The following is a 21065-nucleotide window of genomic DNA, read 5'->3' as shown; positions in this document are numbered from 1 at the left end:
CAGTCTCGTCGATTCTGGCCACATCTAGTCAGGGGTTTCAGGCAGCGTTAGAAGCTGACGACAGCCTGAAAGCTCTTAAGGAGCAGGCGGCACAGCCTCCCTCGGACTCGGACCCGGAGCGAGTGGTCTGGGACCAAGGACGGCTGTACCGGGCCACGGTCCAGCAGGGTTCACCGGAGGCGTGGCCCAGGGACCGACAGTTGGTGGTACCCTATCCGTTCCGGACGGAGTTGTTGCGGATCGCACATGAGATTCCGATGGCCGGACACCTAGGGATCGCTAAGACCAAGGCCAGGTTAAACCAGCATTTCTACTGGCCAAAAATGGGGGCCGATGTGGCTGCCTACTGCCGTTCGTGTGAAACCTGTCAGAGAGTGGGGAAGGCGGGGCCACACCCCAAAGCCCCACTGGTATCTCTGCCAATCATCGATGAGCCTTTCAGGAGGGTGGCTGTGGATCTGGTCGGCCCGCTGGCCATCCCCAGCAGCTCCGGGAAACGCTTCATACTGACGGTAGTGGACTATGCCACCCGGTACCCGGAAGCAGTGGCCTTGTCGTCCATTCGGGCTGACAAGGTGGCCACCGCATTGCTGGAGATTTTCTCCCGAGTGGGTTTTCCCCAGGAAATGCTCACTGACCGGGGGACCCAATTCATGTCCCAGCTGATGGAGGCCCTCTGTAAGCAAGTCCAGGTGCGACATCTGGTGGCCAGCCCGTACCATCCACAGACTAATGGCCTGTGCGAGCGGTTTAATGGCACCTTAAAGCAGATGCTTAAGATGTTGGTCGACTCCCATGGGCGTGACTGGGAGCGGTATCTCCCACACCTGTTATTTGCTTACCGGGAGGTTCCACAGGCCTCAACAGGATTCTCACCGTTTGAGCTCCTGTACGGGCGACGTGTGCGGGGCCCCCTGGCTCTGGTGAAAGAGGCTTGGGAAGGGGATTTGGCCACCCCTGGAGTGTCGGTTATCGAGTATGTCATGCGCTTCCGGGACAAAATGCAGACCTTGACGCAACTGGTACACGACAATATGGCTCAAGCCCAGGCCGATCAGAAGCGTTGGTACGACCAGAACGCTTGTGAGAGGACCTACCAAGTGGGTCAAAAGGTGTGGGTACTGGTCCCCGTACCACAGGACAAGCTTCAGGCAGCCTGGGAAGGCCCATACCTCGTGTACCAGCAGCTCAACCCTGTAACGTACCTGGTCACCCTGGACCCTGCCCGTGGAAGGCGGAAGCCCTTCCATGTGAACATGATGAAGGCACATCATGAGCGGGAGGCATGTGCGCTCCCCGTGTGCAACCTGCCCGAGGAGGGAGAAGCGGAAACCCTCTTGGATATGCTAGCCCAGGTTAGGGCAGGCGGATCCATTGAGGATGTGGAGGTTGGCCACCAGCTCTTGGAAGACCAACGGTCCCAGCTGTGGGCCACCCTCCTCCCCTTCCGGGGGTTGTTTACCAACCAGCCCGGAAGGACTGACTTGGCTGTCCATCACGTGGACACTGGGGATCATCCCCCGATCCGGCGTTCAGCATATCGGGTCTCCCTGGAGGTGCAGCAACACATGCGCCAGGAGATTGACGAGATGCTGAAGCTGGGGGTGATCCAGGCATCCAACAGCGCTTGGGCCTCGCCTGTAGTCCTCGTCCCTAAGAAGGACCGAACCACTCGGTTCTGCGTGGACTACAGGGGGCTCAATGCGGTCACGGTCGCCGATGCGTACCCAATGCCACGCATCGATGACCTGCTCGATCAGTTGGCCGGGGCTCAGTACCTGACCATCATGGATCTGAGCCGGGGATATTGGCAGATCCCCCTGACTCGCAAGGCCAGGGAACGCTCTGCCTTTATTACCCCATTTGGACTGTACGAGTCCACGGTGATGCCATTCGGGATGAGGAATGCCCCTGCCACTTTCCAGCGGATGGTCAACACCCTGCTCAAGGGACTTGAAGGGTACGCGGCCGCGTACCTGGATGACATTGCCGTCTTCAGTCCCACCTGGGAGGACCACCTAGAGCATCTAGCACAGGTGCTCAGGCGGATCCACCGGGCAGGTTTGACCATCAAGCCGGGAAAGTGTCAGCTGGCCATGAGCGAGGTCCAGTACCTCGGTCACCGGGTAGGTGGGAGAACACTGAAGCCCGAGCCTGAGAAAGTGGAAGCCATCGCATCCTGGCCCACCCCCAGGACCAAGAAGCAGGTGATGTCCTTCTTGGGGACCGCTGGGTACTATAGGAGGTTTGTTCCATGCTATAGTAGCCTGGCAAAGCCCTTGACGGACCTCACCAAGAAGAAGCTGCCCTCTGCAGTCGATTGGACAATGGACTGCGAGACAGCCTTCCGGGCCCTAAAGGACGCCCTGTCCAGCCCGCCCGTGCTACAGGCAGCCGACTTCACGCGGCCGTTTGTAGTACAGACCGACGCCAGTGACTTCGGCCTCGGTGCGGTGCTCAGCCAGGTGGACTCTGCGAGCCAAGAGCACCCAGTCTTGTACCTGAGCAGGAAGCTGTTACCAAGGGAAGTTGCCTATTCCACGATGGAGAAGGAGTGCCTGGCCATAGTGTGGGCCCTGCAGCGTCTGCAACCCTATCTATACGGGCGCCACTTCATCGTGGAGACGGACCACAATCCCCTCAGCTGGTTGCACACCGTCTCTGGGACGAATGGGCGATTGTTGCGATGGAGCCTTGCGCTCCAGCAATACAACTTCACCATTCGCCACAAAAGGGGCCGTGACCACGGTAACGCAGACGGGCTGTCCCGACAAGGAGAGGTCGCGGACGGGCGCACGGGGGAACACCGGAGTGTGCTGCCCCCTAGCGCCCTCAAAAGGGGGGAGGTGTGAGGCAAATCCCGGGATATGAAGATGAATTATGACTCCAGTCATAATCCCTCATCACTCCCTGGCAGTGCCCCCTCCCTTCTTGTTCTCAGTGTTCCACTTACACCTCCATGGCCATGTCCTGTGATATGGAAATTAGGTGGCTTGGGGACAATGGACACAGGATGACTCCCTGCCGTGACCCTGTAGTGGGGGCTGCTAGCTAGTTAGCAAGGCTATGGAAATAGCCAGACAGAACGACTCCAGTAAAAAATGGTTCATATCTCGCAAGCCATATTTCCGATAAATATGGCAACCATAAAAATGGTGTCTCCGCATGCGGACGATGCCGGCACACCCTTTTTATGGGAGCAGGACATTGGGAAATGCCCCAGGCGTGATATCAGCCAATGGGGAACTGGCAGACAGGTCATGAGTCCCCTCGTTCTGTAGCTAAATTCATAACTGTCACAATGAGAGCATTGGCGTCCGCCTACGACGCTCCCAGGCAAAGTTATGGCCCATATTCCATGTTGTGGATTGTCCATAACTCAAGCCAGGGGTGGAGCAGTGCTCCCTCTGAGGTCACTAAGGTAGGAGGGGACCTGGATTTGCCCAGGTTGATAACCCTACTTCGGCCATTTTCCAGTGTTCTTTTCGCTGGGGGCACGTGTAGGAAACATCTGTGGGAAGGATCCTAGAAACCTGGGTACAGCGCCCCCCTGTGGCCAGACGCAACAAGGTAACTGCTGGAACTGTGTATGCCTGTTTGTAACCCATGCTTTGATTGTAACTGTACTCTGACATATGCATATTCTGTAGATTCCCTATTGTATATATTGTAGTTTCTAGTGTGCTTTAGGCTGATTAAATTATATAATTAATCTTGGGCTGTTCTGTTATCTCGATCTTGAATCCCACGTCTGTGTGTTCGGCTAATAGTTACCGTAAATCGGTTGGTGGCAGCGAATTGTGCCAAGGATTATTGTGGGGAGGCCAGTGAGATTCGGGGAGATTTTATATATTCCGCCCGCGGAGGTCGGGGGAATATATACCTTACTCTCACCGGGGACCCTTCAATAATCGGCATAAGTAGTATAGCGGCCTCCTTGCTTATGGTCGGGCAATTCCATAATTGGCCTGACTATAAGAGGGGCGCTAGAGAGCGCGTCACGTGCTCTGTCTGTCGGTCGGGAGGTATAAAGGAGGGGTGACCCCCACTTGTTACCCCCCGATTGTGACGTACTGGTAGCCAGCGCGGGGGATTTCTGAGTGACCCCCCCGGTGGTTTGTGACACCAAGTAACATTCATATTATCCCCACAAGAAGAATCACTCACCGGCTGTAATGGCAGTTCTGGTGGCCTCAGTTCCATGGATGGGTTGTACACGTCCACATGGGCTGCTCTCTTGGCTTGACTTCTGGTTACCGCACCGACAAAGTGGCAATGAAGATTCCCCACATCATTTCCTAGAAGAACGTCTGCAGGGAGGCCGCTCATCACACCGACCACACATTGTTTTGCCCCAAAGCCATAATCCAGGGTCACACTCGCTCTTGGAATATATCTCTGGGTACCTCCTGCCAGTTCAATGGCAATTCCTGGTCCCTTTTGAATTGCTTGTGGTTGAATTACTCGGGGATCGGCTATGGTGAGGAAAGCCCCAGTGTCACGGAAGCCAACAACTTTTTGGCCATCCAGCACGACCTCCTGTAGATGTTTGTCCTGAAGATCAGAAGAACAGGTGGCTGGAGCTCGCACCCCATAGACTCCGGGTAGGGGAGCCAGGATATCTGAGTCACTTGGCAAGTCATCAGGCACAGAATCCAGCTCTTCTCCTGGTGAAGGTGTCTGTAGGTAATGAACAGGCAAAGGCGGTCTGTAGCTGTTCTGTCTACGAACACCTGGACATTGGAATTGCATGTGCCCAGGCTGCCCACATCCATAACATCTGCGCTCTGGGATTCTTCCTCCGCGTCGTATTCCCAAAGGTGGAGCATGAGTAATGCGAGGCACAGTCACACGAAGGTCCCCATGAGTTGACGGTCTAGGGTGATGGTGAACATTGGGGCCAGAAGGACCAGGGGCCACCAGCGTTGGGGGGTTGGTGTTTTTTTTCTCACTGGGTAGTAGTTTTTTCCACTGAGGCTTGATGGTGAGAGCCTCATCAGCTAGAGCTGCAGCTTCCTCCACAGTGGCTGGTCTCCTTTCACGCACCCATTCCCGGATCTCAGCGGGGCACTTGAAGTAAAACTGCTCTTTTAGGAGGATCTGGAGGACGGTCTCCAAGGTTAAGGCCTCCTCTGCCTCCAACCAACGATGCCACAGATGTTTGAGTTTGTGGGCATACATCTTGAAGGACACTTCCTCATCACATGCTAGAGTACGGAACTGAGTCCTGTAAGTGTCTGGCGTTACAGCATAATGTTCTAGAATAGTCTGTTTAATATCCGCATACTCACAGTTCCACCGAGGGTCCATAGCTCTATAGGCTGCAGCAGCTCCACCCTCTAAGAGCCCAACCAGATGCCGGACGCGCTCCCTTTCTGGGACTTCCATTAATCGACACTGATGCTCAAAGTCCTGGAAGAAGCCCTCAATGTCACCAGCAGCCTCATTAAACTGCTTGAAGTCTTTGCGGGACACTCTGGGAAGTTCCCTCATGATGGGTGCTGGGGTTACAGTCTGTCTGGAACCTCTCGCGGCTTCCACAGCGAGCTGCTTATCCAGCAATGCCATCTCCTCCATCCTGCGCTCTTTCTCTTCAGCTCCACGCATGGCCTCCCTCTTATCTTCTATGGTGGCCTCATCTCCAAGCAGTGCCATCTTTTCCTTGTACCACACAACCCATTGACTTTTTTGGGTATTCACCTCCGGCTCCCGTCTTTGCTCCCCTTGCTGTGGAAATTGTTCCTCGGTGCCATCTTGCAGGCAAGCGTGTTCCAATGCCTCAATTAGTTGCTCCTTAGAGAGTCCTTTGTAGCCGACACCTAATTCACGGGCCTTTGTTTGTAGACTCGCCACAGTCCAGTTCCTGTATCCTGAGGTTCTGGTTTCAGACGTCGATTGGCTGTTGTCCTCCATTTCTTCTGCTCTGATCCCACTGCTGCCACCAGTTTGTGACGGGGTGTACATCAGAGCAAAGAGAGACAACAGGCCGAGGATGATCCAACAGGTTTACTAACAGGAATACAGGAACAGCACACGACAAGTCCAAATAAAACAGATTCGGGGGCACCTCCCGATAATCCAAAGTGCCAGATCACAACGTAATAGTCCTTTTCAGAGTCCCAGAAATCCCACACAATCCACTGGACGGCGAGGTCTGTCCGCAGATTCAGATCTCGCTCCCTTCTGTGACGGGGTGTACATCAGAGCAAAGAGAGACAACAGGCCGAGGATGATCCAACAGGTTTACTAACAGGAATACAGGAACAGCACACGACAAGTCCAAATAAAACAGATTCGGGGGCACCTCCCGATAATCCAAAGTGCCAGATCACAACGTAATAGTCCTTTTCAGAGTCCCAGAAATCCCACACAATCCACTGGACGGCGAGGTCTGTCCGCAGATTCAGATCTCGCTCCCTTCCTCTTCAAAAATTCAACTCCCAACTGCATTTAGAAACAGGAGTGAATTGTTTGAGCTCGTGGGCCCGCCCCTCAAGGGTAGGGGTCTATGCAATGGTTGGGCCCACTAGAAGATTCTAGAAGGTTGGCTCCGAGATGTCTACAGGTTTGTGTAGTTGGCGTTATCCACTGCTTACGAAACAATGAGAAGTTCCCCTGGCTGTGTGGACAGGAGATAATTGCATTATGGGCCCAGAGACACAGGAGATGGGGGGAAGGTATGGTTACTTACATCCCAAGACATTTCAAAGTGTTCAGTAAGTACAACCAAAGGAAAGTGACATCACATCCTGACATAGTATTACAGCAAATACAGTGAGAAGGTAAAATACATCATGACAATGCTATCTACCATGCCTAAACAAGTTACACACATATACTGTATATGTATCCATATATGTGTATATATATATATACTAGAAGGTGGCCCGATTCTACGCATCGGGTATTCTAGAATTTACGTACTGTGTAGTTCATGTATGATTTTTGTTTATATATATATATATATATATATATATATATATATATATATATAATGTAGATGTTGTTGTCTGTAGTTACCATGTGTTTGTGTAGGGGCTGTACATGTTCTGGGTGTTGTCTGGGTGTGGCGGGGGGTGAGAGCGGTGTTGTTTGTGTGTTGCGTTGTGTGTCGTTATTTGTGGATTTGTGGAGCGCTGTGTCTGTATCGTTGTGTATGTGTGTTGCGCGGTTTGTGTGGGTGTGGGGTGCGTGTGTGTGTTTTGGGGGGAGGTATGTTTGGTGCAATGTGTGTGTGTTGCGCGGTAGGTGCGTATATTTGTGTATGCTGCGGTGTTTGTGTGTTGGGTGTTGTGTGTGTGCGGCGTTGTCTGTGTGTGTGGGTGTCTGTGTAGGGCAGTGTTTGTGGTTCCCAGTGTGTGTGGTGTGTTGTGCAGTGTGTGTGTGGCAGTGTGTGTGTGTGTTTTGGGGGGAGGTGTGCACCCCCCATCGTGCTCCATCCCCCATGCTGCGCACCCCCATCGTGCTCCATCCCCACTCCCCATTGTGCTCCATCCCCCATGCTGCGAACTCCCCATCGTGCTCCATCCCCCATGCTGCGCACCCCCATCGTGCTCCATCCCCCATGCTGCGTACTCCCCATCGTGCTCCATCCCCCATGCTGCACATTCCCCATCGTGCTCCATCCCCCATGCTGCGCACTCCTAAACGTGCTGCATCCCCCATGCTGCGCACTCCCCATCGGGCTCCATCCCCCATGCTGCGCACTCCCCATCGTGCTCTATCCCCCAAGCTGCGCACTCCCAAACGTGCTCCATCCCCCATGCTGCGCACCCCCCATCGTGCTCCATCCCCCATGCTGCGCATCCCCCATCGTGGTCCATCCCCCATGCTGCGCACTCTCCATTGTGCTCCATCCCCCATGCTGCGCATTCCCCATTGTGCTCCATCCCCCATGCTGCGCACTCCCAAACGTGCTCCATCCCCCATGCTGCGCACTCCCCATCGTGCTCTATCCCCCATGCTGCGCACTCCCAAACGTGCTCCATCACCCATGCTGCGCACTCCCCATCGTGCTCCATCCCCCATGCTGCGCACCCCCCATCGTGCTCCATCCCCCATGCTGCACACTCCCAATCGTGCTCCATCCCCCATGCTGCGCACCCCCCATCGTGCTCCCTCCCCCATGCTGCACACCCCCCATCGTGCTCCATCCCTCATGCTGCACACTCCCAATCGTGCTCCATCCCCCATGCTGCGCACCCCCCATCGTGCTCCATCCCCCATGCTGCGCACTCCCCATCGTGCTCCATCCCCCATGCTGCGCACTCCCAATCGTGCTCCATCCCCCATGCTGCGCACCCCCCATCGTGCTCCATCCCCCATGCTGCGCACCCCCCATCGTGCTCCACAGTCACACATCAGACAGTAAACACGCACACATCTGATCGCATACACTCACACACACACCCCACTTCTCCCTGTGCCCACCGGTGGGCGGTCCCAGCAGCTGTGCTGCACGCCGTGCTCCTCTGCCGACACTCACAGATCCGATCGCATGCACTCACACACACACACTCACACATCCGATCGCATACACTCACACACACACACTGACGATATCGCACATACGTGCTGACACAATCACAACATCCGGAGATACCACATGCTTCCGGCTATGTGATCCTCCGGCAGGTCCTGGAAGGTCACTGCACAGTATCGCCGCCGAGAAGCAAGCGATATCACGGGATGTTGTGAGTATGTGGATGCGATCTGATGTGTGTGTGAAGTGTGTGTGAGCGTGAGTGTGATCTGATGTGTGTGTGTGTGTGTGTCTGTTCTTATGTGTGTGCGTGTGTGTGTGTTCCGCCGCTGCAGGACCTTGATGCGCTCACCTCGGGGCGAGAGGCCATTCCGTGTGGGGGGCGGAGCCTGGGCGAGTGGCCAATCCATGCAGGGGGGTCAGAGCCGAGGCGAGCGGCCAATCCATGCGGGGGGAGGAGTCGAGGCGAGCGGCCAATCCGTGAGGCTGAGCGGCCAATCCGTGCGGGGGGAGGAGCCGAGGCGAGCGGCCAATCCGTGAGGCTGAGCGGCCAATCCGTGCGGGTGGGGCGGGGCCATGGCGAATCCGTGAAGCCGTGCGGGGGGGGGCCATGGCAAGCCCAGCGGCCAATCCGCTATTTGTCACCGTAAGGACATGGCCAATCCGTGCGGGGGGGGGCGGACCCGAGGCGAGGCGAGCGGCCAATCCGTGCGGGGGGAGGAGCCGAGGCGAGGCGAGCGGCCAATCCGTGCGCGTGGAGCAAGACAGACAGACAGAATAAGGCAATTATATATATATATATATATAATGTATACGTGCGCACATGCATTCGCAGGCAATGAAAGCCATGTAGTGTGTGTGTGTAGGTAATATATATCTGTGTGCCGTGTTAGCCAGTAGATAAAAAAAATTGGTTAGGAGAACTGAGTCCTCAGTGGTTGATACCTTTTATTGGCTAACTGCAAAGGTGGTAATAAATTTCAAGCGTGCGTGTGCGTGTGTGTGTGTGTGTGTGTGTGTGTGTGTGTGTGTGTGTGTGTGTATGTGAGTATAAACTACTATATGTCTTTCATTACTTGGCATAGCTTTGAATATTTAAGACTTGGAATACAATAAAAAAAAAACAAAGCACTACAATGACATTCTGCATGTTTTCAAAGTTTTACACAGCTCCAATTTTTACCACTAGGTGGCACTACATGATTATATCTGAATTGTATGCCGCAAAATACTATTGATTCCTGACTGATGGCTGGTACATTGTTTTTGAAAATCCATCTGTTACGCATCTTGACTAATGTCTAATTTAGCTCAGATATTTATTTTTTTTCTGTTTGAAGAGTGTTATAGATTTTCTAGAAAACCCCAGACACTGTATCAGAGCAAATGGTCTCCAGGTTTTGCCTATGGGTGGGGTATGACATGAGAAGTTCTTAGTAATGTATATAGAAACACAAATTCTTTACTGTAAGAGTAGTGAGGCTATGGAACTCTCTGCCACCTAATGTTGTAATAGTTGATTAATTACTAAAATTTGAGAGTCCTGGATGCCTTTCTTGAAAAATATAGTATTATCGGTTATGTACACCATACTACAAGACCTTGCAGACTGTATACAATTTGATACTTTGTTGGTAGCTCCATTTAGTAAATTTAACTTTGATTTTATTAATTTCTCCCATTAGGATGCTATATACTGATACATTTTCTGGCTGGACGTACATTATGTATAAACCTTGTCCATATAACAAGCTATAGAAAAGTACTACAACCTGGTAATTGACTATAGAACCGTTTATTCTAGATTTTGTTTTGTGTTTTTTTTTTTCTAATTTTAGGTATTTTTGACTTTGGGATTAAACCAGTCGGAGATTGATGACTTTTTCACGGGTCCTGCCTTTCTTGCCTGGGGTCGGATGGGGAACATTCACACTTGGGGTGGTCCATTGTCCTCCAACTGGATGCAGAATCAGCTCTCCCTGCAGGTAGGTTGCTGAGAATGGGGAAAATCAGAAGCTGAAGATCCGTGTTATGGCCTTTTATTACTATGGTTTATGATGAAGAGAAAATTGGTGAAATTGAATTTAATCTATTTCCATATTTTATGTAATAACAAGAGGATGATGATTTATTATGATTTATTATTATTAACAAGCAGAAATAATTTAAAATTGTTCCCTTGCTTCAATAGAATTGTAATTTATCAAAGTCATAATTTTATAGGCATTTTTATTTAATAAATGTCTCGAAGCAACCTCTAGTTTAAGGTGATCATGTACCTTAGAGAATTGCTTTGACCATTTTATGTGCATGGGGTATACAGACTCTCCTGACAAATAATGCCTGGGAAAGAAGAACAGGAATATTGAATTTCAACATGTCCAGTTCTTAAGGGCGATAACACTGGCAGTGGATTATCTTACAGTGACTTAGGGTACCGTCACACTTTAGCGATGCTCCAGCGATCCCACCAGCGATCTGACCTGGTCAGGATCGCTGGTGCGTCGCTACATGGTCGCTGGTGAGCTGTCAATCAGGCAGGTCTCACCAGTGACCAGCCCCCAGCCAGCTGCAACGCGTGTAAGCGATGCTGCGCTTGGTAACTAAGGTAAATATCGGGTAACCAAGCAAAGCACTTCGCTTGGTTACCCGATATTTACCTTGGTTACCAGCGCACACCGCTTAGCGCTGGCTCCCTGCACTCCTAGCCAGAGTACACATCGGGTTAATAAGCAAACCGCTTTGCTTATTTACCCGATGTGTACTCTGGCTACGTGTGCAGGGAGCAGGGAGCTGGCACTGGCAGCCTGAGAGCGGCGGACTCTAGTAACCAAGGTAAATATCGGGTAACCAAGCAATGGGCTTCGCTTGGTTACCCTATATTTACCTTGGCTACAGCTTACAGCAGGCTGCCAGACGCCGGCTCCCTGCACATTCAGATCGTTGCTCTCTCGCTGTCAAACACAGCGATGTGTGCTTCACAGCGGGAGAGCAACGTCCAAAAAAATTAACCAGCACTGTGTGTAACGAGCAGCGATTTCACAGCAGGCGCCAGATCGCTACTCAGTGTCACACACAGTGAGATCGCTAATGAGGTCACTGGTGCGTCACAAAAACCGTGACTCAGCAGCGATCTCGATAGCGATCTTGCTATGTGAGAAGTACCCCTTACTCAAATCGCAAAGTCAAGTGTGTATGGGAATAGCTGTCAGCTGGCCGCTACTTAATGTGTATAGCAGTGATCCTCAACTCCAGTCCTCAAGAGCCACCAATAGATCATGTTTTCAGGATTTCCTGAATATTGTACAGATGATGGCATTATCACCTGGGAAATACTAGGAAAATGCAGAAAATGTAATCTTTTGGTGGATCTTGAAGACTTGAGTATAATGTCTAAGGCGGCCATACACATACGATAGCTGATGGCTGTGCACTCCATTTGGTTGTCGGCTATTTAGCCTGGCAACCCCCACACTGCTCTTTAATGCTCATATGTTTTTAAAGGGGAGAGTGATATAACAAGGGATACGCATACACTCCCATACACATTAGACTGTTGTCTGATCCCTTTAAGAAGATGGGTATCAGGAGCATATCCTGATTTACTAATTGATTTTATTTAAAGGGAATCTGTCACTCCATTATTGCTGCCCAGACTGTGAGTAGCATGAATGGGAGTCCGGCTGGAAGATTGCAGCTGGGCATGTTTTTCTTTTTGTTTGCTGAAACAATTATGAGTTTCATGGTTTAAAGACCCCGCTGGGGAGCACAAAAATAAACCTGACTAGTCCAATGGTTCCTCCAGACGGCTTTCCCCAGCATTTCCCGGAACGTTTCAGAAACACATGCATGGCTTCATTCCTGATTCCTGCTGCCTATGGTATTGGTAGCAGGAATCTGACAGGTTCTTCTGTAGCACTATACAGATGATGGTGTGTCGCCCTGGACAAGCCAGGGGCCACAGGTAACAACACCACCACACCCCACACTCCCTGTAGGCACATCGAAGTCAAAACACAAAATCCTTGTTGCCTTCCTCCAGGGGCTGATGTCCACACCAGGGGGTGGAGCCAGGCGGTTGGCCTCCACCCACCAAGGAGTTCACAGTCCTGGAGGAGGGAAAACACGGGCAGATAGAGTTTGGAGGAGGAAGTGGAAGGAGGAAAGTAGTAGAGAGGAGAAAAGTGACAGAGAAAGAGTCTGAAGTGAAGTCCGTGTGTGTGGCCTGGACAGAACAGCAAGGTTGGCAGACGGTGGTGACCGTCTGCAGTGGAGGCCGATTGGAGTCTGCCATAAGGACCGTGGACGGGTGGTGACACGGCGGTACCGGACCGGCATACAAAGAGAAGCGAGCACCATTGGCAGGGGCCTTTCGGATCCCGGCAAGGCTTGGAGTCGCCGTGAATTTGCCAAATCCGTTAGTGAAGGGGACCTCCGGGTTTCCAAACAGCCAAGTCCCGATAGAAGGCAACCGTCCAACAGTGAAGGGGAGACACCGCCACCGCCAAGGGCAACCGTTTCCCAGGGCCAGCGCCTGCGGGCAAAAAGGGGCTCCTCCGGCCTACATCCAGGTCGGGGAGCGGGTTACCGGTGGGGACCCATCGCAACCAACACTGAACTTAGGTGCAGGGAGAGACAGTCATCACCAACCTACAGGGAAGAAGCAACCGCAGCCGTCCGAGGGACCCGTCCATCCAGCCGCTTGTTTTACCGTGAACTGTGTCATCATCATTGGGCTGAGTGAGTACCTTCGTGCCGTGCGTCACAGCGCTGCCCCTGCGACCCTGCACCTCATCAGGCCCCGCAACCCGCCTGTCATCCACTCCTACCCCATCACCGGGCCCTGGGACAATCAACCCCCTACCCACGGAGGGGAGAAATAACAACTCAGCTGCTCCCTGTCACCGCTCCCGGGATCCCCGTTCAGAGCAGCAGTGGTGTCACCAAAATCACCACAACCGTGGGTGGCGTCACGGACAATTAATCCCCCAAACCATTCCCCTTTTCACTCACGGGCGAGTAGCGCCGCTCGAGTCCCCGGGATCCGGCCCATCACTCGAGCCACCGAGCAGCAGCGGCCGCAGCAGCAGCGGCAGCCGGACCCGAGCAGTGGGAGAGCGCAGCGTCCCCTCCTCCGCCCGCGACAATGGCATTAATAGCTATATTCAACATTTATTAAATGAGATCATGACGTTCAATATTGCAATTACTTTTTCACTTCTGTTTCCTGCCCATGACTATATACTGTAGGATAGGAACAATAGTGTAAGGCTGTGTGCCCACGATAAGGGTTCACAGCGTTTTGGACGTAGCATGTTTTCTTTGCATCCAAAATGTTGCATTCTACAGTACAAGCACCGTGGATGGTGTTTCTAGAAATCCCATGCCCACTGAGCTTGTTTTTCCTGCAGCGAAACTGACTGCGGTGCGGCTTCCAGAGCCGCAGCATGTCAATTCTTTGCTGTGGAGAAGCTAATGTTATCCAAAGGGAGAACACAGCGAGAGACTGCAACTGCCCAAGCACCAATTCATAGGCACAAGCAGCTGCAGTCTTCTGAGGAGGAGACTCGCAGCCCCACAGATCAGGACCCGCCGTGTCCAGGACGTAGCAGGTCTTCATCGTGTGCACAATACCCTAAAAGTCCAATTACTCAGGCTGATAATCGGCACATAAGACTGCATAGGAAAGCTTGCTCCCTATCATCCGCCTGAGTAAACATGTCCCTGACGAATGTTTTCTCTAGCTGATTGGATCATGCGGACCATTCATCAAAGCACCATGTGTTATTAAAACATAACCTTTAATATAAATAGTCTAAAAATAGACATAAAGTGATCCTTCACCTACTAAAATCGGGATTGTTCAAGCCCCCCGATAGTTACAGAAACATATCAGGCTTGGAACAACCTCAATACATGCGGGAGCTTGTTTAATTCCCCTTTTTTGACCTGTACTGGAGATATATATTTATGCGGCACAGATGTGTATACCACAAAAAGTATCAAGAATCACCAGACATACAACTAGTTAGTGGATTAAGAAATTGTTCCCGAAAATATGCAAATTAATATGTCATGGCACATCTATGCAGAATAGTTCCAATATGTGTATGCACCCATAGGTATAATATACAGATATCTACTCAATAATTATTCACAATCCAACCAGTATATGCAGCATCCAGTATTTGCAGCATATCCCACCCGTGTGTGCACATCGGATGTATCAAAGAGCACTCAATTCAGAAGATAAAAGTTCTCTTACATAAAGGGTTCAGGATTATGCATTATTATATCAACCACAGTATATCTGCACACAGCAGTTCCAATATATGCATGCACCTATGGTAACCCGTATGTGCAATGCCGTCTTATATTAATCAAATCATATCTGTGCACAATCGTTCCAATATGTGCATGCACCCGTGGATGACTCGTGCATGCACAGCTTTTGTATCAATACACACACATTTTTTTAGATATATATTCTCCTACAGGAGGGTTTTAAAAAGATGCAAACAATACTAATCATAACGATTCTGCACACAATAGTTCCAATATGTGCCAGCACCCATGGAAAACCATACAATCATCTGTCAGTGCTCTATAGTCAGGAGCACATATACAGGATAGAAAAGGGTCCTCTATAGCACTAATGGCATTGATGTGTGGCGCCCCTGAGGCTTCCGTCGCCACAGAGACATTGCACCCCAGCCAGAGGTGTGATGTCCCATCCTGGGTAAGGAAAGGGGTGAACGCCAGTCCACAGGCAAATTCACACTACACCCATTGTTAGGTACACACAGGGACCAGGGACAGTGGCAGCAACCCTCCCATGCTGCATGCTGGGAGGGGCCGTAAGACCCATCCCTGCTCCCATAGGTTGGTAGCTTAGCAACTGGGTGGGTGGGAGGAGCCGCCTGAGAGCAGAGTAGTAAGGAAGGTCAAGAGAGAGAGTTTCAGTTTAACTCAGGGAGGAGGGGAGTGAGGAAGTCTGCAGGAGGCAGAGAGAGAGAGACGAAGTGGAAGTGAAGGAGAAGGAAGGAGTTCTGCGGGAGGCAGAAGAGAGAGAAGAGTAGTGCTCTAGTCAGTCAGGAGCAAGAGAAGAAAGTGACGCTTCCTGGCGAAGACCCTGGGACACAGAGGGTCCAGGTGACACCAAGTAGAGAAAAGAAGGGATTCCAGGGCCACAGATAGCTTTCAGGCTCGTGGCCTGTTCCACAATAAGAAGATTCGGTGGAGGGATCAAGCTGCACACAGGGGACGGTCCCTAGACACTGGAGGAGGAAAAGTCATCTCCAAAAGTAAAAACCGAGGCCCAGGGAAAGCTGCAAGCTCCCCGGGCCACAGCCCACAGCAGAACCTCTAGAAAGGGGGTAAATTACCGACAGGCAAGCCCTTGGCCCGGAGGCTGTAGTGGAGGCCGAACCAGGTTCAGCCAACAAGGGCAAGGCTTAAGGAGACAGCTGAAGAAAGCAACACATAGAGGGGTGCACCGGCTTTTACGCCCAGATCTACCCAGGATCGGCGGAGGTCCCTGACACTGGGTCTCAGCAGTCCAGAGGCACCAGTGTGCACTTACCAGGAACTGTGAGTAAACATCTTGAAATTGCACCCTTGGTGTTGCCTCTGTTATTTCATCTTCATAGACTTCCATCACTGCATAGACACTTACAAGCACCAACTGTGCCCCGGGGTACCGCTCCACCTGTTGGGAGCAGGACCATCCAAGCTGCCATTCCATCAGCGCCGGAGGCCCCATACAGCAGCGGCGGCTTAATAGCCGCAAACCACAGGTGGCATCACGACAAATATAAACTTTAATCACCCCCCAAAACACTGAAGCCATATTAATTGACCTCACCAGGGTACGGAGTCGGGCCCAGCCACCACTGACGTCCCCCGGACTAGTCCGGCCCGGCACCGGGTGTCCCATAGCCCTGGAGTGGGCGAGTCAGATGTACCCATATATACACTGTGTCGATAATACATACATATACCATTCAAAAGTGGAGCGATCTCACCATATTCCTTGTTCTTCGGGAGCAGTCAATCTCTCCTATGTGCTGTGGTCCATATACCAGCATGCTAGGGCGGTGGTGGAGGTCCAGTCGCTCTCCCTGTATGGGATTATACTGACCCTTTTCTTACCCCACAGCTCTTACAAGGGCAGTCCACAACTGGCCCTGTTGCGACTAAAGGCCACGTCACACTAAGCAACATCGCTAGCAACATCGCTGCTGAGGCACGACTTTTGTGACGTAGCAGCGATGTTGCTAGTGATGTCGCTGTGTGTGACATCCAGCAACAACCTGGCCCCTGCTGTGAGGTCGCTGGTTGTTGCTGAATGTCTTGGACCATTTTTTAGATGTTGCTCTCCCGCTGTGAAGCACACATCGCTGTGTGTGACAGCGAGAGAGCAACAACTGAATGTGCAGGCAGCAGGGAGCCGGCTTCTGCGGACGCTGGTAACCACGGTAAACAGCGGGTAACCAAGAAGCCCTTACCTTGGTTACCCGATATTTACCTTCGTTACCAGCGTCCGCCGCTCTCACACTGCCTGTGCCGACTCCCTGCTCTCTGCACACGCAGCCGGAGTATACATCGGGTAATTAACCCGATGTGTACTATGGCTAGGTGTGCAGGGAGCCAGCACTAAGCGGTGTGCGCTGGTAACCAAGGTAAATATCGGGTTGGTTACCTGATATTTACCTTAGTTACCAAGCGCAGCATCGCTTCCACGCGTCGCTGCTGGCTGGGGGTTGGTCACTGGTTGCTGGTGAGATCTGCCTGGGTGACAGCTCACCAGCAACCCGTGTAGCGACGCTCCAGCGATCCCTGCCAGGTCAGGTTGCTGGTGGGATCGCTGGAGCGTCGCTTAGTGTGACGGTACCTTAACCCTTCAGGCGCCTTTTTTATGTTTTGTATACCAGTGTAAATGGTGCTATAAATAAGAGTCAATCCACTTGTACATTGTTGATCGTGACTTGTTTATAGGCAGTAATTGGCTTATCCAAATGGGCGCTACGATTGTGCTGACACCTGCAATCAGACAGTCTAACTAAATGAAGCATACTGGAGTAGAATGCTATGTAGGGTCCTTCTCCTCTAATAAGGTGATGACATATTGTCAGGCTATGTCATCACTTTGTGATTGAGAATAAATGAGTCCTCTTTAAAGGCCTGTGCTTGTTTGAGACACTGCTGTTCAGAGAGAAAAATGAAGAGGCCATAACACTAAGGCCATGTGCGCACGTTGCGTTTTTTCTTGCGTTTCCGCAGCGTTTTGAGCTGCAGCGTTTTAATGCAAAATTGCAAGCGTTTTGATTTCCAGGCAAAGCCTATGGGAAATAGGGCTTTCTTGTGCGCACGCTGCTTTTAAAAACGCTGCGTTTTTTGTGTCAAAAATTTGTCAAAATCTCTGCGTTTGAAGAAGCAACATGTAAATTGTTTTTGCCATTTTGGCTGCGTTTTACTAACATTGAACTCAATAAAAATTATCAAAACGCATCCTAAATCAAAATTCAAGCGTTTTACATCTTTTTTTATGCTAAGCGCATGCTTTTTTTTTGTCAAAATTTAAGCATGCGTTTTTAGCATTAAAGTGAGGTCAAGAGGTTTCCTTTTGCCCACACATGCAGCCCGACTTTAAAAAAGTCAAACAATAAGATAAATTTATTTTTAACATAAATATTAAATCTCAATAATCTTTTATGAAAAATATCATTATAATGTTTGATTTAAAGGATGTTTAATTTTTTTTTTTCTAGTGTTTCAATGTTCAAACTTTATTTAGTAGTGTCTTTGTATTGAAAACGCATCCCATTTTAAGCAATGAAAAAGCATGTAAAACGCGGTCAAAACGCAAGAAAAACGCATGCATTTTTCCTGCGTTTTTGTGGTCACAAAGAAATTTGACATTGACAAATTCTGCCAGAGGATGTGTTTTTATCTGCAAGGTACAGGATGCAACGTGCGCACATGGCCTAAAGCAGCGCTAGTGGGGGTCACACAGGTTGGATCCCCTTGACCATAAAGTAATGACATCATTTATCATAATTATATGCCATGACTTTATCAGATGGTGATAACCCTCTGAGTGTAACTGAACCTGATGTTAAATGTATTTACCCCTGTAGACTGTGAGCCCTCGCGGGCAGGGTCCTCTCTCCTCCTATACCAGTCTGTTTTGTACTGTTAATGATTGTTGTACGTATACCCTCTCTCACTTGTAAAGCGCCATGGAATAAATGGCGCTATAATAAATAATAATAATATTTCATGTTTAATCTTAGAGCAAGATTGTAGAGCGGATGAGATCTCTCGGAATGATCACCGTGCTGCCTGCATTTGCTGGACATATCCCACAAGGTCTACTAAGGTAATTCATTATGCATCTGTTGTTTGAGCATTCTAGGCTACACACGATTCAACAATATAGCCAAATGACATGATATAATAACCAATAGAATTAGAGGTGTTATCCACTTTTGGGGTCTTTTTCTTCTTATATGCATGTATTTCGGGCTAAAAATAATTTTTTAATTGAATTTTATTACATGTTCTGCACCATTTGGACAGGAAAACAAAGAGCCTGACAAAGCCATTCAACTGTGATGTGATATGTGGCCATAAATCAGCTGAGAGGAGCTCAGAAAAAGAGGTTACAAGAATTACATATTCTCTTGTTAGACTCTCTGATGTAGTCTCAGTTAACTCATTCTGCATCCAGCAAAAAGCAGTGGAACACTGGATATAGAGGGCAATCAGTGCATAATTTATAATTGTAAGCCCAAGTGTAAAAACAAATTTAAGTCCTAAAAACATGCATAGAAATAAAAATACATCCCCAAAAGAGGAAAATCCATGTAATACAAACTTTCTGCAAACCATGGTATTACTGTAGGACCCTTTTCTGGCTAGCAAACGGGCCACTACCCCTGACATGTTTTCTCTATACCTGTGATTTACAAGACAGTATAACAAAATCAGACTTTAAACTTCACACACTCAACCTAACCATCGAAAAGACGCTAATTTAAATTTCTACTTTAACTCACAAGGACATGCCTTTGGAACCTATAAATGTAGGACTATCTCCACCTTCCCAGAAGCCCCATTGGAGTTGACCCTACAAGGCATGAACTATGTAATGTGGCCATCCCCAGGGGTGCCCTATTGTGAAATGCTTTGCCCCCCATCTATTCCAGTAGCCCATTCATCTTGTCGTGTCATTAAGGCCTGCCCTATTTGGCTTTGATAAGGCTCTACACACTGGGAAGGTCTGCCTGTTATTCAGCTGGTCCAGGCATAACTTATGTTTCACAATACTATGTCATCTATGTCCAATTCTGAGTTCTGGTTCCCTTTCCTTTTTGTTTGCAGTTTTTGCACTCTTAGGGTATGTCCGCATGTTGCATTCTAGATTTGACAAAAAAAAAATGCACCCTCTGGCAAACTTTGACAACTGTAAACACTGCGTTTGAGAAAAAAAAACGCAGTAAAAACGCATGCATTTTCAATGCGTTTTTCCTGCGGTTTTTTGGGGGTTTTCTCTGCATTTGGGCTGCATTTTGGACAGTACATTTTTAAAGGAGAAACAGAATATGATAGGATAGGATGTGATAGATAGGTAGAAGAGTGCCGGTCTTTTTCTTCAATTTTGATTGTGGATGCCTTCCATAGACCTGAGCACCGTTCATCCCTGAGTGCTGCCCTGGAACTTTTTTTCCATAGATAGGTAGAATACATAGAGGGATAGATAGAAAAAATAGAAAGAATGACTGCCCGCAGACAGAGACAGAGCCATGTGATGAGCGTGAACTCAGGTGAACTTCTGAGGTCAGAGCCACGACACAGGCAGTAGTGCGGGGCCGCACCTGTGACGTCAGAGCTTCACCCGACTTTATTGTCATTGCACTGCTCTGCCTCTGTGTGCTGTTATGAACTCTGATGAACCTCTGAGGTCAGTGCCAGGACACAGGCAGTAGTGCGGGGCCCCACAGCTGTGACGTCAGAGCTTCACCCGACTTCATGGTCATCACGCTGATCTGTCTCTGTGTCGCGGCTTGATTTGCGGTTACAGGTGAAGGACTCACCCGTGACTGCAAATCATCTGAGTGAGGGCACCGCTGATCACGCGGCTCACTTCAGTCACTCAGGCGACTTGCTGTCACAGGTGGATGACTCTAGCTGTGGCTGCGAGTAACCTGAATGACGTCACAGCTGATAGTGCGACTCACTTCAGTTGCTGCGTGGAGCTCACAGCTAGCGGTCATGCTCTATGGCCGCTTGCTGTCAGCTTCCGATGTAGCAGAGCTGAAAGTGTTGTGGGACCTCGTGTAGATTACGTCGGACCTGGAGGGGTGTTTAGGGATTAATAAAGTGGTGAAAGAGGGCGTTTTTTTGTCTTTTATTCCAAATAAAGGATTTTTTGGGTGTATGTGTTTATTTACTTTCACTAACAGGTTAATCACGGGGGGTGTCTCATAGACGCCTGCCATGATTAACCTAGGTCTTAGTGGCAATATATGGGCTGCCATTAACTCCTTATTACCCCGATGCCACTGCACCAGGGCAATTC

General features: G+C 50.1%; 1 protein-coding gene across 1 annotated transcript in view; it reads left to right on the top strand.

Annotated features, from left to right (window-relative positions):
• Window positions 1-21065, top strand: part of NAGLU (N-acetyl-alpha-glucosaminidase) — a 77787-nt gene that overhangs the window by 51487 nt on the left and 5235 nt on the right. The window contains exons 3-4 of the mRNA XM_075347621.1: window positions 10321-10467; window positions 18778-18863. Of these exons, the coding sequence (XP_075203736.1) occupies window positions 10321-10467; window positions 18778-18863 (233 nt within the window). The remainder of the gene's footprint in view (window positions 1-10320; window positions 10468-18777; window positions 18864-21065) is intronic.

This window comes from Anomaloglossus baeobatrachus, chromosome 5 (assembly GCF_048569485.1).
Source record: "Anomaloglossus baeobatrachus isolate aAnoBae1 chromosome 5, aAnoBae1.hap1, whole genome shotgun sequence".
NCBI classification, from domain to species: Eukaryota; Metazoa; Chordata; class Amphibia; order Anura; family Aromobatidae; genus Anomaloglossus; species Anomaloglossus baeobatrachus.
The sequence above is the reverse complement of the archived record's forward strand: the minus strand, read 5'-3'. Positions and strand labels throughout refer to the sequence as shown.